Source organism: Mus caroli, chromosome 8 (assembly GCF_900094665.2).
Source record: "Mus caroli chromosome 8, CAROLI_EIJ_v1.1, whole genome shotgun sequence".
Taxonomy (NCBI): domain Eukaryota; kingdom Metazoa; phylum Chordata; class Mammalia; order Rodentia; family Muridae; genus Mus; species Mus caroli.
In genome coordinates, this window is record NC_034577.1 from 70,737,419 (window position 1) to 70,755,644 (window position 18,226).

General features: G+C 47.7%; 1 protein-coding gene across 2 annotated transcripts in view; it reads left to right on the plus strand.

Moving 5' to 3' along the window:
* Znf827 (zinc finger protein 827) overlaps positions 1-15,683 on the plus strand; it is a 164,180-nt gene extending 148,497 nt beyond the window's left edge. Inside the window, exons 10-15 of one of the 2 annotated variants that reach the window (XM_021170206.1) lie at positions 989-1,160; positions 2,128-2,294; positions 7,526-7,717; positions 8,067-8,244; positions 10,047-10,079; positions 11,559-15,683. In XM_021170206.1, coding sequence (XP_021025865.1) covers positions 989-1,160; positions 2,128-2,294; positions 7,526-7,717; positions 8,067-8,244; positions 10,047-10,062 — 725 coding nt within the window. In that variant the 3' untranslated portion in view covers positions 10,063-10,079; positions 11,559-15,683. The remainder of the gene's footprint in view (positions 1-988; positions 1,161-2,127; positions 2,295-7,525; positions 7,718-8,066; positions 8,245-10,046; positions 10,080-11,558) is intronic. The other variant, XM_029480781.1, reaches the window with a different exon arrangement.
* The last annotated feature ends 2,543 nt before the right edge of the window (positions 15,684-18,226 follow it).

An 18,226-nucleotide genomic window follows, 5' to 3' on the forward strand; every position in this document is an offset into this window, starting at 1 on the left:
CGTGTTGTGATGGAAACCCCTAGCCCTGGTGAAGAAAGTGAGACATTATCTTCAGGCCAAGCCCAGAAATCAGGAGAGGCGAGGCTGGGCTTGTTGCCTCTGCTGCCTTCATCTAAGGGAAACAGGCCTGCTCCTTAGCAGTCGTCTGTCTGATTAGTCAAATGAATTCAGAACGCCACTCTGAAGTGCTCCTAAAGCCTTAGTCAGCTTTATGAGCCTACTCCCATTACAAATTAATTGAGATTTGTAAAGTTTATTTATGTAAAATGAAAATTTCCAATTAAATGATTTTATACAAGTCATTTTCCCCCTTTAATTTCATTAGCTTTCCTTCCTTGGCCAGCCCAGGCGTGGAGCTGAGGGAAAATGATGGAGCCTCTTTGGCTTCAGGTTTCTCAGGGTTTTCTTCCTTAGCTCTCTCCAGCTCAGCGCCTACCCTAGAATGACACACAGGTCACAGTCATGCGCACACACGTGCACCAAATACATCTTGTCAGGAAGATCGATGCTGGTTGACACATGTGCACACTCACACGGCAAGTACACCTGTCCTGAAGGAGGCACGTCCATGTGCGCACTCACACCGAGTCCTTTTAGACCCGTGGACCACACCTTGTCATGATGAGGGATGAAGGGTGAGGCATCCAAGAAGACAAACAAATCTGAGAACTCCAAGGAAACCACTCAAAGAGCTGCCCTCTGCCCACCCCTCCCCCCCTTCGACATTGCTTTGAGCTTTCATATCCTACCACGCTTCAGCCTTGGTCTTATCCTTGCTGCCTAGAGAGGGCTTTTTTTTTTTTTTTAAATGTCTGTGAGTTGAGTACTGATACAGGAGCAAACTGCTAGGAATATGCTTAGGTACAATTTCAAGGCATGACCTTTGCCCCCACATAAAGGGAGACTTGGACCGACCTTCATTGGTTCCTTTAAGTGAGCTCTTGAATTTTTTTTTCTTTTTTGAGAGCAGTTTTGGTTTCTCCCCCAGAGGAAAGAAAATACAAATGCCACTTGTGCCCCTATGCTGCTAAGTGCCGTGCGAACCTGAACCAGCACCTGACCGTGCACTCTGTGAAGCTCGTGAGTACTGACACCGAGGACATAGTCAGTGCTGTCACTTCTGAAGGCAGTGATGGGAAGAAACACCCTTATTACTACAGGTGGGTCAAGCTTGCAGCAGCCTACCCAAGTTTCTCAGACCCCTTGCCTTGATGCCCTCCGCCCTCGCCCCCGCTCGCCCGAGTTCTGGACACAGAGCTCTTCCCTCAGCCATGTGCTAACTTCATTTTTATGTGCTCTTTGCTTACACTAAGCCCTGAATTGGCACAGATGCCTGCCTAGCTCAGGCAGCCCTTACAGAGTTAACTGAAAGAGAAATGGTTGGGAGGTGTTGTGCAGGGCAGGCTCCAGAAAGAGCACAGGGCTCTGTGGCTGGTTGGCTGTTAAGGTGCTCAGTTCTGTGGCTGAGTACCTTGTGGTTTAAGAAAGATGATCTGAGATCAGTTGCTCAGAAGGCCCTGCGTGCTGTCCCTTGGTTGCCCATTAGGACACACTACATCTTGCTCTGTAGTCAGTCTCTATGAAATTCTGTCAAACATGCTGGAGTGATGTTGGTGGCAAGTTGCCCTTGCAAGGCATCTAGGTGTCTGAGTGGCTTCTCCTAGGAGGTGTCACAGCTGGGCCTGCCTCTTGCTCAGAATGCCACACAACAGTCTGGGTGCTCTCCTCGTGGTACCCAAGGGCCCCAGGACCTGGGGGAGTCTGAGGTGGGCAGCATCATCTGATCTGTCGGTGAACAACCACTTGGCAACACTGCCCTGAACCTCAGTGCCCAAAGAATCTGTTAGGTCGTGTGCAGCATCTGGAATCTGTAGTTTTTAATTAACTTTATGATTATTTAGCATCATTACAGCATGTATGAGATTGTTATATTATGCTGGCATCTAATCTGTTTGGCACCGTGACCACTCTGGAGGCATCCCAGCAGGCAGGAGAGTTTCCTGATGCCGTATCTTTTGATAGAGAGAATACACAGGAAACCAGTGTTATCCCGCCCACTGTGTACCTGAGCGCACACATCTACAGGCTGGTCTCACTCTCCCCTCCCCCTCTTCTTCCCTGCTTTAGTTGCCACGTGTGTGGATTTGAGACGGAGCTCAATGTTCAGTTCGTAAGCCACATGTCTCTCCATGTGGACAAGGAACAGTGGATGTTTTCCATCTGCTGCACGGCCTGCGACTTTGTCACCATGGAGGAAGCAGAGATAAAGACTCATATTGGCACCAAGCACACAGGTAAACCACCCCTGTCCATTTCCACCCCCTGCACCCCACAGAGGCAAGCACTGAGGCGTGATCTCATGACTGCACAGACCTGGAATTTGCTGCAGACACGGAGCTGCATGCCCATTCCTCACCTGTTCCTGGTTGTCACGCCGCACGTGATAGTCACTGGGCTCTTCTGCCCCAGGCTGGTGCCTTGCCTGCTCACCTCAGCCAGCAGTAAGCCTCTAATGTGAATTTTGCTAATATCACAATGTAGAGAGAAGCTGAGGAGTGGCGGGTTCCACACAGGTCACTGAGTGGGTGTGGATTCAGACACTCAGCCCAGAGCAGGCTTTGTGCCACCTCCTGCTGTCTGTCTCCTTGTTGTTCTGGCAGACCTGCAGGACACTTGGTATGGCCTTGGACCTTTCTGTCTGCTGTCCCAGGGCACTGTCCCCCTAATCTGTAGGTTCTTGGGTGCTCCGAAATGACACACATGGTATGTCTGTTCAGACTACCCCTGTTCTTCTGAAACCAACCTAGCGAGGCTTGGCAAGTGCTTGCCTTTCATTTAAGGCCTCTTGCCGCTCTGGTCAACGTCTTCCATTTAATGATGCTAACACTCTGACTTCTCCGTGTAATTATACCAACCCTCAGAATGGATGGTAGGAATGACAGCAGCACAGAGTCCTTAAGCCAGACTGACAGGGACTGCTCTTCCACCCCCAATTTGTGGTGCTTACAAACTAAAAGCCGATGTTGCTTACTGCCAATCCTGGGTGTGGGGTCAGCCCATCGATCGCATTGCTGGCTCTGAAAGGACCCAGGAAGGGGACTTGCTGACAGTCATGCTGATAATGTATATGGCCAAGAAGGATCCCGCTTCTCTGACCACTTTGGCTCACTGGTGCCAACAGCAATAAAAGTTCGTTTTTGTCAGTAAGTTGAGCAGCTCTGACTTGGAGGTCCACAGAGAGTCATTATGTGGAGTGAGAAGGTGCCATTTTTACAGTCGGTTGTCTGACTATAACCACATTAGCACTGTGGGAAGTAGGTAAGCTGGGAGGCCCACATGGAAGACAAATTAAATTCGGCATTTCTGGGATGGCTAATGGAGGGAAAGGCCAGCCTCTCTGGTTCCCACTTGGCTTTGCAATTCTTTCTTTTGTCCTGTCTGTTAAACACTGACTCGTGAAACCTTCTTCACCCCAGTGTTTCCCTGAACGTCTCTCCACCACTCACCTCAGGAAGACATTAGCTTGGCATCAACTGTCCTCGATGGAAACTTCACGCTCACAGTTAAGCAAGGCAAAACACACACCCTCAGTACCACAGGATGCACAGGGTAGACCATGTTCCCTCTGAGCTGCCAGAGCTTCCAGACTAGCTGGGAGGACAGAAGCCACGAGGGAAACACATTAAAGAAGTTTCTTGTCTAATATATTAGAAGTCTCTCGGGCAGTGGCTGCTATCAGAAAGAGATAACATTTATACGTCTAGATGCTGCAAGCCAGAGTTTCCATACAACCAGATGGTAAATGATTCAGGCCTTCCCGTTTCTGTCCCTTTTATTATATTTAATGAATTCTTAGAGATGCAGTGGATTTGATCATATCGCACACACACACCCCAAACCCTTCCAGATCTACCTTCCCCCTTCCCTACCTGCCTACCTTTGTGTCCTTATTTTGACACAGCTCAGGAAAATCCTAGACTCTAATACACAGGTGAATAGTCATGTTTCAGTAAAATGATCTACAAGAGCAGGATGCTAGTGTGAGTCCATGGGCTATCATTTGCTGACCCCTGTGGCCCCAAGAGTTTCCCGTTTACTACTGCTCTTAGAGGTTTGGCCACAGTTCTACTAACCTAGATCTGTGCATTAGCAAGTTCAATTGCTAGGAAGGTATTTAAGCCAACATTCATACTACATGACCTACAGTCCAGTATCTTTCCTCACGACTATACTACTCCCCAGCAGAAGCCCACAGTGACACACTCCCACCTTCCCCTAATGGCCTCTCTGGTGGTTTTGGACTTCTCCTCTCAGATGGGCTCTAAGCCTGTTAGTTGGCGGTAAGCACCAATACTTTGATTATCCTACAGAGATGCTAAAATAAGAAGACACGACTTTCCCTGCTCACTCACTGCCTCCAGCACCTCCCGAAACCCCACTTCCGGCCGGCGTCAGCTGCTCTTTTCCTGTTTCCAGACTTTTTGTCTTAGGTTCAAGTCTGCAGGCGATGGTTTCCGCCATTGTTTTCAACGTCAGCTTTGCTTGTTTGTCCTTCATTTTTATGATATCTTTTCAGCAGGCCTGAAATCTGACAGTCTTTCATTCCTCTGAAGATGTTGCTCCGTGTCCTTCTGACGGATTGTTCCTGTGGGAAGCTATAGCTCTTTGCTTATGGTTGTTCCTGGGAATTTTCTCTTTCTTCCTTTTTCCTTTTCTTCTTTCTTCTATTTTACTTCATTTTAGACAGTAAATAACTATGGAGGTCAAACTGACCTCAGTCTCTCTGTCCTCCTCACTCAGCCTTGAGTTCTGGGATACAACCATGACTCACACTAGGCTCTGGGTTTGGGGGGTTTTGTTGTGGTTTTTTTTTTCTTTCTTTTCCTGTTTTAAGCAATATAATGATCTCCCTGTGTCTCTTGAGAGAGAGAGATCTTCTTTTTCAGACAGGGTCTCACTGTCTAGTCCAAACAGATACTGAGCTAGCTCACAGTCCTGCCTCAGTTTCTGAGTGATGGGGTGATGGCTATGCATTCTTCGCTCTTCATGGTTTTTTGTGCTTGGAGTTCATTGAGCATCTTAGATTCTGGGCCTTATGGTGTTCCACAAATAAGAAACATCTTGATTATCTCAAAAAAACTGTCAGCCAGGTGGTCGTGTAGCACTAGGGAGGCAGAGGCAGGTGGGTCTCTGTGAGTTCAAGGACAGCTTGGTCTACAGAGTGAGTTTCAGGACAGCCAGGGCTACACTGGGAAACTGTGTCTTGAAAAACCAAAGGAAAAAAATTGTCATTAGTTGACATGGTGGCACATGCCTTTAATCTTAGGAATATGGATGCAGAAGCAGGCGGAGTTCTGTTAAAGGCAAGCCTGAGGTACATAGTGAGTTCCAGGATAGCCAGGGTTACAAAGACCCTGTCTCAAAGAAACAAGCAAAGGAAAAGTTCTGCCTTGGCCAACTAATCAGAGCCTCAAGTCGGTCTCATCTAAAGTTGCCTGGAGCACCTCACTGGAGCACCTCACTGGCGCAGTCCCAGCTTACTGGGGCTCTTTTCATCTGGGAGGGTTCTCTGTTCTGCTCCACTGCAGACCTTTTCTGTAGCCTTTACCTGAGGTTACTCATTGTCTTACTTACGGTTTCTATTGCTGCAACAAAAACACCACAACCAAAAAGCAAGTTGGGGAAGGAGGAGTTTGTTTGGCTCACACTTCCAGATCATTGTTCCTCCTCATCAAGGGAAGTCAGGACAGGAAGTCAAGCAGGCCAGGAACCTGGAGGCAGGACCCGAGGCAGTAAAGCAGGGCACTGCTTAGGCTTGTTCCCTGCGGCTTGCCCATTCTGCTTTCTTATGGAACCGAGGACTACCAGCCCTGGAATGGCCCCACCCACAGTGGGCTGGACCCTCACCCCGCAATCACTAATTAAGAAAATACTCTACAAGGCTTGCCTGCAGCCTGGCCTTAATTAAGGTTCCCTCCTGTCAGATGACTATACTTTGTGTCAAGTTGATATGAAACTATCCAACACTTTGTGCTGTGCAATCCTCTAGTGAGGACCACACAGCGTGTGTCTTCATCTGTGGAAATGTCATTTGGATCCCTCTCCATATCTTCCATGTGTTTACCTAACTTTTGGGACATCCGAAATATAATTAAAATGTTCTCTGCTACAAACTATAAAACTCTGCCTGTTCTTGCTTGCCTTTGATTGGTTGGTTCTCCTTCCGGTTTTGAGCTGGTTTTTCTTGTTTCTTTGCATATCTGATAATCTTTGTGTTTTTATCATGCTGGCGGTTCAGTTATGTATCTGTTGTTCCTCTTAGGATTGTTGACCTTTATTTAGCACATAGGACTTGGAAGCCCTGATATTTTGGCATCTTTCCTCTATGACTTGATAGGCAGTTGTGGATCACTAGGTATTTATCTATTGGGGACTAGTTGTTCCTCCCTTTTCAAAGTCTTTTCTCAGCATCCTCCCTAATGCCCACGGATGATGCATTGTTCTGATCTTGCTGCTGGGAACAGCACTGACACCCACGGAGTGCCAGCCCTATGCAGCCATCCATGTTCTTAGGTGGCCTTTCCCACTCCAGTCATGGTAGCTGCTCACACCCTACTCTGACCGGTGTCTCCTGACCTCTGCAGGTCTCTGGGTATTGTTCTCTGTGCACCTGCTCTTTGTTGACACTGTGTTCTGCTGTGTCTGTCCATTGTGACCTCCCCAGACCCTTGGCTGCATCTCTTCCTGAGGAAAGTCCATTGGGCTCCTCTCGTGTCCCTCTTTCTGTCCTGCAACCTAGGGCAAGGAACTAAGTCATTGTAGGGCTTGCCTCCTCTGTCCTGTCCCACAGAGACCAGGTTTTTCACTGCCTCACGTCCAGTGTTGTGAAAGTTGTTGTTTGATACATTCTGGTTTGTAGCTGTTTCAGTAGCAACCTGAGATCTAATCCCTGAAGCTCAGGCATTAGCAGATGCAAACATCTCATGACATTAGGTTTGAATAACTTGTTAATTTCTTTATGCCTTGCACTGAGGCAGAGTCCAGTGTCTGCTGAGGAGTGTGAACATACTGAGACTTGGTTCAGAAGTCACATCAGATCTGGGCCAAGTTTGGCCCTCTGCAAAGTAGGAACGACAATAGAGAGGTGTGAAATGTGTGTGTTGTACACACACTGTGGATTGAACCCAGACCTCATGTATGCTAAATTCACTCTGGAATACTGACCTACATCCTCAGACCTAAGAAATCTGGGAGAACAAACTATGAGACAAGCATCTAAAGTGTTAACAGATCCTGGGCGGAGCTCAGGGACATGTGCTATCCACCTTAACAAACGCCCACAGTCTGGGCTCAACACACTACACATGCCCTTGCCAGGGCTGCACTAGAACCAGGCTCCCAGCCAGTGGTGCCCTGGGGGGACAGGAAGTACAGAGCCCCCAGGTACAGTTGACCCTCCCTCACCTGCCATCGTCTTAAGGGCTTCTCTCCCAAATAACACACCTGCCTTGTTTTCGTTTCCCAGGGGATGATAGGAAGACCCCCAGTGAATCTAACAGCCCCTCCTCGTCCTCCCTGTCAACTCTGAGTGATTCAGCCAATGGCAAGGATGACTCAGACAGCTCCCAGAAAAACAAGGGCGGGAACAACTTGCTGGTCATCTCTGTGGTGCCTGGGAGCCAGCCCTCACTGAACAACGAGGAAAAGCCAGAGAAAGGTGAGAAGGGTAGACGTGGCCTGCTCACCCTGACCACTCTTGTGACCTAGTCTGGAAAGTGACCATTCTCAAGGAAAGCAAACTGCAGTGTGGTACTTGCTACCGGAAAGGAGTCCTTGATTTGTGCTCAAATACGGGGTGGAGACAGGAGGGGGACATGGACTCTGAAGCTGAATGCTGAGCCTTTTTAATATGGTGACTTAGGGATGGTGCCTAGACAGAGGTATGTGTTACAAGACGCAGGGTTGGAAGGAAGGGGAGTCCACCCCCACCCCCACCCCATGCCTGCCTGCCTGCCTGCCTGCCGCGCTTCCCCACACACTCCTACACCCAGCTTCGGTCCTTTCAGGGTTCGAATGCGTTTTTTGCAACTTTGTCTGCAAGACGAAGAATATGTTTGAGCGCCATCTGCAAATCCACCTCATCACCCGGATGTTTGAGTGTGATGTGTGCCACAAGTTCATGAAGACTCCCGAACAGCTGCTGGAGCATAAGAAATGCCACACTGTCCCCACCGGTGGGCTCAAGTAAGGCAAGCAAGTACAGAATCTTTTCTTGAGTTGTTATTCAGCACCCCTTTCTCCTGCCCTACTCAATCCCCCCATGAAGGTTTTGGGGGTCACAGAATTGGGGAGCATAGTATGAGGGGATTTAGTCAGAAAGACCTGATGCCTCTGGCTGGATGGGATTCCAGCTATCCTCAGGGGAGTCAACACACACCAGCAGGAAAAGCCACTTCACAAGTACCCCAGGCTCACAGCAAGGAAGAGCACAAAGTGTCGGCCCAGCATGAAAGAGTAGACTCCTACTGCAGTGGATTTGACTTTAATGGATGCCAGGCTAGCATCCCATGCATCGAGCATTCCTCAGTTGTCACTGCAAGTTACTGCATTTATTTTTTTTTAAGATGGCCTGATACATATTTAGCTCTTCAGCACCAGCCCCCAAAGTAGGACCTTGTTGGTTTGATCAGACAAGAGGCAACATCAGGTGCTTCTCGTCTTTGTGCAGACATGCTGATGCCTTCCCAAAAGATCTAGACAAGGAGCGTCATCCTTACTCGGCAGTATTTGGACACGGCCCCTGGCCTAGTGAGACCCATAAGTTATTTCCAAGCAAACTGTTCAACTAGCCTGACCATAGGTGGTAAAGGACTCGTGAAGAGTAAAATATCATTTCCACCTTAAGAAATCTATATCCCAGAACTACCAGAGTTTAATCTTCCAGGGATTCTGGAAGCAGAGTCACTGTCACAAGACACTTTAGATCTAGTAAAGAAATGGAAGCATCAAATAGTTAGCTACAGAAAGATGCAATTGTCAAGGCATTTTTTAATCTGAAATCACTGTGTAGTTAAAAGAATCAGGGACACTTTATCTTTTATTTTCTTAATATAAGCAGGGGAGGGGTCTTTCATTTTAAAATATTTTTATCCTTGAAACTCACAATGCCTCATGAATGGGTAAGAGTTGGAGAGCCCACAGGGACCTGGAGCAGGGCATTGGGGGTGGAGTGGGGCTGGCTGGCCATGGCATCCTCTGAAAAACAAAAACAAAAGAACAAAAAAGGGGGGAGGGGAGTTGAGGAACGGCACCAACTGCCAATCCCATCTCTTTTGGAGCTACCCTTGGGGATGTGTAGGTGGGCGGGCCATAGACAAGAGGATGATTTTATAATTCATTCAACCAGTAGATGGGAAATGCCCAGCAGAAGCTCAGCAGGGACTTTGAGTTTAAACCCTCCACCTCTTTCTCGAAATTTGTATATTCTTTATTAAAAAGAAGAACCCGGCCTCCTGTGAATGGAGTCGTATCGTTGCCTTGTGGTAGCTCAGTCATGCCCAAGCTACGTGTGACCTTGCAGCTCACCTTTTGGAACCCTGAGCAGGCCTGAGCCTCTGATGCACCAGGGAGCCCTCAGGATGACCTCAGTGCTTTTCCTGGGCCAGACACTGCCTGTTGGTGCCAACTGTCCCCTGTATGATAGTTCATGTTCTAGGATGACCAAATAGAAGAACAATTTGAAAAAAAAAATATTGATAATGCCTTCTGGCTATACAATGAGTTTTGTTTTTGTTTCTTTTGCAATGTCAGAGAATTAATTTTCCTCAGAAAGTGTCTTTAAGATAAATAATGGGAGCATGGAGAAGCCCCGGTGCTTTGCCCGAGCAGTGAAATAACAGATTGAGCTGAGGGTCCCAGAAACATCCTTAACGTGAGGCAGACCGCCGATGTCTAAATGCTTTTCTGTGATGGGACTGCTTGTACTCTATATCCTGTTCATAATGCAGATCAAATAAGATTATACTATTATTTTTCTTTTGCCGTAGCTCAGGACAGTGGTGAGTGTCAGACTCCTCTAGGTAAGGCCCAGCTTGGCGTAGGGGTTGTGTGTGCACTTGACCTGGGAATGGGCTTCATATCTTTGTGCACTCTTTTGTGAGCTGAGGTTCAAGGGCTAATGGCAAGCTTGGTGCTGAGGAGCCAGTGCACGGTGCACCTGATTGTGTTGGGCTCTGCTGAACGTCTCTCCAACCCTCTGAGGACAGCCCCCTTGTGAGCCCTGCCTTGCAGGAGCTGAGACCAAGCTGAGGCAGCCACTCAGGCTTCTGCATTCTTTTTTGGAAAGAGCACACATGCTACATTGTCCTATAAGCCACAAACTCAAACCTGGCAGCTTCCAAAATTGAAGCCCAGCAGATCTGTAAACATACCCACCCCACTCCCCACAGCCTCCCTGACAGGGACAGGCCCGGTGGTAGCGTAATTCATGGTGGAAAGAATAGAGAACCCAAGCCAGAGATACCCAGACCTTGTGCTAGAGAACACACTAGAGCCCAGTCAGGAGCCAGAGCTGGGACTCAGCCAACCATCGTGAATCTACCTCAGTTATCCATAAAGATGCTCAGCTCATGACTCAGTATTCCGGAGTGCTCTTCTGAGCACTGAAGAGAATGCAAAAGAAATCTCAAAAAAGTCCTCCCCTCAGAGAATTTATGTTCCAGTTGGATCACTGGCATTTCTATGACATGACTATGTCCTAAGAGTGCCTTCAGACTCTGGAGAGCAGCCCCGGTCCTCCTCATTCTTCATGAGCAGAGGGGGCATTGCGCGGGCTTCCTTCTCCCAGGCCCCTACCATGGTCCTTACCCCCCATTCCTAATGAGGAACCGGTACTGTAGGAGAAAACATTCTGAGAGTCCACATGATGTTGGTACACACACGCATGTGCGCACACACATACGCACACGCACTCGCGCACACCAGTGGCACACAGAGGGACACGCACAGGCCTTTTCATCCTAACACCCCTTGAATAAGCACGACTCTGACTCCTGTGACTTTCTGTTTGCTGGAGGTAGCTCTCCCTATACGCTGTTCTTTAAACCTCTCAGCCTCTCTGCGTGTGCTTGGTGTGGTGCATGAGAAGTCGACTCTTTGTGTTGCTCCCATCTAGAGGGGAGGTCAGGAAGCCCGGACTTCTGCCATGTCCAGTGGGGGAGGGGGTGGAGAGGGCCCCAGGGGCTGGGTGGGGGCAGGAGGGGAGTACCAGTTTTATCTACTCCTCAAGTCCTCTGCTCCTTTGAGAGGACTGGCCTCTGCTGCTGCAGCCTAGAGCCCCCAAACCAGCTAAGTGGACCGCCCAGAGCTCCCTGTTAACCTGGACTGCACTGTCTGCAGTGAAGCCAAGCAGGGCCATGTGAGAGGTGGCAGGGCCGAGCAGGCCAGGCCTTGGGGGACCCAAGGGCTGACCCAGAGCAGGCTGGTGAGGAGGGGAGATACAGGGTTCCTCGTGGACCTTCCATACTAAAGCTCCCTCCAACTGCTTCTTGCCCTGGCAGGTGCCCATTCTGCATTTATTCCACCAACCGCCCTGCTGCCATGGAGTGCCACCTCAAGACCCACTACAAGATGGAGTACAAGTGCCGGATCTGCCAGACAGTGAAGGCCAACCAGCTGGAGCTGGAGACGCACACCCGCGAGCATCGCCTGGGCAACCACTACAAGTGTGAGCAGTGCGGCTACCTGTCTAAGACGGCCAACAAGCTCATCGAGCACGTGCGCGTGCACACCGGGGAGCGGCCCTTCCACTGTGACCAGTGCAGCTACAGCTGCAAGCGCAAGGACAATCTTAACCTGCACAAGAAGCTGAAGCACGCCCCCCGCCAGACCTTCAGCTGCGGAGAGTGCCTGTTCAAGACCACACACCCTTTTGTCTTCAGCCGCCATGTGAAGAAGCACCAGAATGGAGACGGCCCTGAGGAGGACAAGAAAGGCCTGAGTCCAGCATCCAGAGAGCCAGCTGGCCCTGGAGCCCCACTCCTGGTTGTGGGGGGTGGCCGGAGTCTCTTGTCCCCACTGTCAGTCATGTCTGCCTCTCAGGCTCTGCAGACCGTGGCCTTGTCAGCAGCCCACGGCAGCAGCTCAGAGCCCAACCTGGCACTCAAGGCCTTGGCTTTCAGTGGCTCCCCGCTGCATCTTGACAAATACCGGAACTCAGATGTTGCCCATCTCATTCCCTTAACAATGTTGTATCCCAGAAACCACCTGGATCTCACATTCCACCCTCCCCGACCTCAGACTGCGCCTCCCAGCATCCCCTCACCCAAACACTCCTTCCTTGCCTATCTTGGACTAAGAGAAAGAGCAGGGACTGTCTGAGGACAGCCGCGTTCTGTACCAAAAACCAAGAGACAGAGACAGGAACAGACAAAAACCCACAAAACTTAAAACACAACCCCAGCAGGTGTATGTTGCTGCAAAACCTTCAGGCCCCAGGGGTCTGGACCATGTGTACTGTATATCTTTAGTAAGGAATAGAGAATTGGCTCTGTATGTATACCTATTGACCTAAAAGCTGCTTTATCCAATCTTCAGAGAGGTGATCTGCTGCCTACGTCTACCTTCAGAGGCATGCCTCCCCAGCCATCACTCCCACTTCAGCCCTCTTCCGTACTTCTCTCTGAAAGGAATTTTGTCGTGTTAACCCCTAAAGAGAGTGTCCTTAATAGCAGTGAGCACTTGGAAGCTTCTCCACTGGTACATTGGGTTTTCTGTTGGGTGAGTGGGGTCTTGTGGGCATTTGTGGATTGGGAAAGAAAAAGTGTGTATGTTTAGGGTATGTGTGTGTGCATGTGTGTATGTGCGTGTGTGTGTGTATGTGTATGTGGTATATGTGTGGTGTGTGTGTGTATATGTCATGACATTTCTATTGCACATTCTTTTTATACTGGCCTCTTTGACAGTGATGAACAGTCTTGACTTCCCATCCTGATTGTTCATCGACGACTTTCTCCCCACATCCTCCACTGCCTTCCCTTCTCTATTTTATGACTACAGAGTGGTAGGGCCTGGTGCTCAGTGGATGAAGATCTGCAGGGTGCCAGGATATTTCCAATAGAGTGCTCAAAGCCTGGAGTTCAGCTCTCTACTTAGGAAGATGGGTAGAGTCAAGTGACAGATCTCTTAAGAAATGCCTCAAAACTCCACAGCTGACATCACAAAACCTGGGTGTTCTATGTGTGTGCCCACATGAAGTGCATGCATGTGCACGCATGAGCATGTGCGTACACACATTTGCACACAAACACAACACGTGCACACACACAAAGGAGTGCATCCTTTTTAAAGGGCAGAACGTGTGCGTGTGTAAGAGTGTGTGTGTGTGTGTGTGTGTGTGTGTGAGATATTGATTCAGTTGTTATCATTGTCTGCAGGAAAAAACTGTATGAGTGGAAATGTTTATGGTTGATAAATCCAGCCAAGGAGATTAAAGGGGTTCGGATGAACTCTGGGTGTAAATGCTCAGACTAAAAAGAAACGGCAGCTTTGCACAGTGCGCTGGCCTTGCACGAGTTTGTTTCTCTTTGGGGGAAAGGGATGAGTACAAGGAAAGGAAGGAAAGGTACCTTTTTTATGGAATGAGTAGACTGTATGTTTGACAATTTAGCTGTGACCTCTTTGACGTACAAGGAAGGACAGAACAAATAGGTGCTGCTTAGTCCTGTGCCTCAGACGATGCCCCAGGATGCCCCACTGTGTGCAGAGCCTCTGGCTAGAGTGTACCCTCCATGTATTAGTAACCCCGTATTCCATTTTGTTAACGCCTAGCAGATGTAACCTGCTAGGAGCTGACTTTATACTTATTTAAAGCTCTTATTTTATGGTCATTAAAATGGCAGTTTCTGTGCAGCACTTTATTGCGGCAGGAGAAGGTATGATTCAGTTGCATAGCCCCTTGCTCATCTTTTAAAAAAGTAATAGGTGGTTTAAAAAGGAAAAGAAAAAGAAAATCTTTGTCTGAATATGTTCACTGCTTGGATTTGTAAGACAGCAGAATTTCCAGTATGCAACAGGCTGAAGGAGCGGGAAGAAATGTGCTTTGTATAAAAATGGGAAGTTTGTTATATGAAAGGTTGGTTCTGTATTATTTATCAGCGGAAGAACTGGTGTCCAGGAGGAATGCTCTTTCCCACACTGTGTTATCCTCGATAATACCCACCTTTCTTTTTGTTACTTTAACCGGGGGAAATAAAAGCCTCCCTGATGTTCTTCCTCTAGTCGCGATTGCTTCCCTGAAGTGAATGCAGTCGGACAGGAAGAGACTGAACAGTCTACATCATCAGCTCCTTATACCCTCGCAGCCTCCCTCTCCAAACCTAGCAGGGCCCTGCTTCCCTCCCCACCTGACATCCAGCCGTGGATGAGGGGTCTGGTTAGGGCCCTGGCAAACAAGTTCACACTACAGAGATGTCCACAAAGCAGGGAGACCAACCAGCTAGGCCAGAAAGGCCCCAAAGCCTCAGTCATTCTCCAGCAGAGACCTTTGCTCTTGGCCTTGTTTAACCCGATGTTCAACTCACCATGTCAATATCTCAGTAAAAGACACTATAGACATTTCTGGACAATATGCCCCCAAGGTCAGTGGGTTTATGGGTGGGTTTGTTGTTTTTTTATTTGCTTTTGCTTTTTTTGTTTTAAAGTTATGTCTTTATCCCCATTTAATGGAGAATGTGCCACTTGGCTAATAATGTTTTCAAAACTGCAGGTTCAGTGATAAGGGAGAGGGGAACCACAGTGACCCCACCCCACCCCCTAGAGGTTGGCAGAAAGGTGACTCACAGAAGCACCAGCAGGTTAAGAACCTGAATGGGTGTCCCTGACCACGAGGACCCTAGGTTTTACAGCATGTCACTTGTGCAATAAGAGGTCTTCAGGTGGGACTGTGCGAGAGGGGAGGTGGGCGGAGACGCTTACTGCTCAAATGCCGTGCATTTCATTGCTTGCCACTGAACCTGTATTTGAATGACTTAGTAATGCTTAATGTAATTGGGCAACTTTTTTAGCACTTTGGAAAGAGACATCAATCTTTCTGGTAAATTATAAAAAGTTTTCTGAGTGAGAAAACGTGTGTTTGCAGTTTGTTTGACTTTTTATATTATTGTTGTTGTTATTAATAAAAAAAAAAGAAAGAAAATCTACAGCATTTTTCAGAGTCCACCTAGATAAAATGTGCCCCCCGAATCTGGTTTGCAGTTTGATGCTCGGGGAAGGATGTGTTCTGTAGATTTCCTTCCCATGGAAACACTAACACCTTTGAGAAAGTCGCCTAGCAACTTTGGGTTCTCACTATGTGTTCTCCCAGGAGAGCTGGCTTGCTTTCCATTTAGCGATGCAGGTAGGGTTCTAAGCACTTTTTCTCTCCTGTCTTTTCTTTTCTTTCTCTCTTTCTCTCTTTCTTTCTTTCTTTTTTTTTAACTCCTCATGTTCAGATGCTCATACTGTCAAGGTTTGTGTACATTACTGAAAATTTGTATTGTAAAAAGCTTTTGCATTACAAGGCTGTACAGGGTCATTTTGACAGTAACTGGTATTTTCCTCTGCATCTTACGTTGCATTGCCAATTTCTAGTGTATCAAGTTTGAAGTATAATATACTCTAATTAAAAGAAAAAAAAAGGTTGGCTATACTCTGGCTTCTTTTTCTTTCTTGGTTGCCATCCTTGCCTACTTGTGGGCTCAGCGTTCATTCATCTTTCCTTGTTCTGTTGTCTTTCTGCTGGATCCCATGTTCTCTGAGTACAGGGTCCAGTGCCAGTGATAACTGTTGCAGAGTGCAGGTCTTGAACAGCTGAGGCTATTAATGCACACAGCTACCGTGCAAGTCGCAAATGTTTATTAAAGCCGAGAGCATAATGCACCTGGCAGGGCCGTGGCAGCTGGCTCCTGCCTGAGCGTCTCTAGAAGTGTTTCAGAGTGCTCAGCATCCTTACCCTTTCCTGCTGACATCATGTATTGACCTCCTAGCCAAAGGGAGTGAAAATACAGATGAATCCATTTGTCTTAATGAAGTTCAGCAACCAGGAGATTTTAATGAGGGGGAATAGTCTAGTCTGCAAGTTAAATATAGCATATACAAGTGCAAGGAGCCATGGTTTGTCAATCAAGGGAAGGTACCCGAGAAATTACCTGAGACCAAAAATGGGAAATGAAGACCATAGCAACTACTAAAAATATTTTTTTTTAAATTCATCTTAAAGTTCCATCTCTGAGGCCTTCCTGTGAATCCAGAGTGATTGATTAAAAACTTAAAACAGCAGATGAGAATATCTGGTTTGGCTCGCAACTTGCATGCTTATGAATATAAAGTCCTTTGCTTATTTCAGAAAAAATTGTGAGCCACTCCAGTCTAACATTTAAAGGGATCCGATGTATTCTTTAATTGTAATTCCACAGAAGAAGCCATTGTGTAAACGAATCATCAACTAAGCACCATTTCCGACTTCATTTTTACTCAGTAACAGTTTCCAGGTGCAACATCCTCTTAGTGACCCACGTATCAGGCTTGTTTGAGGATCCCTGAGCCTTTCTGGAAAATAATAAAGCAAGTGTTCTCTGTCCCAGGCCAAGTGCCTTCCCGTTTGCTGCACACTTTCTTGTTTTCCTTTGTTTTTCCTAGACACAGTAGTCGCTGCATATCTTCCTTGTAATTGAGAATACCCTGCAATGTACAGAAAACACACATCAACTTGGAAATCATTTCCTATGAAATGGGCTTCCAGTAGATTTAAGGAGTGGTCTAAGAGCAGAATGTTCAGGACTGAAGGCATCTTCATCTACGGACTGGCTGCCCCCAAGCCAGCCACTCTTCTGATAGCCAAACATAGATGCACAGGTATGTTGTGCAATAAATACGCCTGACCTCATGGCCGTGAGTTCTGTAACATATTTGTGTTCAATGGCTTGCATCATGGCTACCACCAAAGTATACCTGACCATTAATCAGAGGCCCTGGTTACTGGGGAGTGGATTGGAGCAGGGTGGGGTGGGGATGCTTAGGCTTGATGAATACCTGCCACAGTTCTGAGTTTAGGTGGATACTGTGATCAGTTTGAAGGGAAAGGGACACCTCGGTGGGCCCCTCAGTGTTCTTAGTCCATGGTGAGGAAGGACGTTCAGGAGGAGCTCAGGGTACACAGAAGAGGGTGGAATTTCAGCTATACTTCCAGCAGACAGAGACGGTCAAACCGAACCTTTCCCAAGGGCTGCTCAGAACCTGTGAGTGAAATCCCAAGGTAAAGGAGTAGTCCCCATAGAGGTGCAGGCTGCTCTCAAAGAAGCATCAACTGCAAGTGCTTCAGACACCTCCTAACAACTAAAGTTCCCTCAGAATAAAAGAGGCCTTCTCACAAATGGGCTTCATTTTGTGAAGCATAACAATTAGCCAAGTAGGCAAATGGCCTGGGTTTTGGGATATGTGATGATCCCCCAGCCACCTAAGAAGCCCTGCTTGCCCTGTTCACAGGCTGAGTGATCACATGTTATCCACCAAGACCCTCAGCTACTTCTTTCTGAAGTTGTAGGTCTTCCATTTCTAACCCATCGAGAGTTGGATTTGCAAACTAGACAACACATCAGGTGTTCATGTTGACAGACAGCACAGGAGGAGGAAAGCCAATGGCCCTGTCCCCTAGGGATCCATTAGTTCTCAGTTTTCTATGGAAGGAGAGCAGAGAATTTAATTTAATTCACATTTCAAAATGAATCCCCTGATGTCAGATGGGTTTCCACCCTGTTTAGCAGGAACTATCTGGTTATATATGACTTCCAACTAGGAAAGACAGTGCTGGGGAGCTGAAGCCTGGATCAGCCAAAAGGATGCAATTATTACATACCTATTAACCATCTTAGAAAAAGAGGTTGAAGTTGTAGCTATGGTTCTTGGCTAAAGTGGTTGCCAGGCAGTGGTGTGAGGACCTGGGTTTGAGCTCCCTGAACATAAAGTGGGCATGATAATACATGTCTGTAATCTCTGTGCTCCAATAGGAGCTCAGGAGCTAGCTAGATTGGCAAATGCAATGAATAAGAGGTCTTATCTCAAAACAGAAACCAGTGCCTTTCGTGGTCCTCTGACTATGCCCCCTCCCTGTGCAAAAGAGGTTGAACTAGTTGCTTAGATGCTCTCTAAGACCCTGCCCCAACCATAGTTGTTCTCTAAGACTCTAAGATTC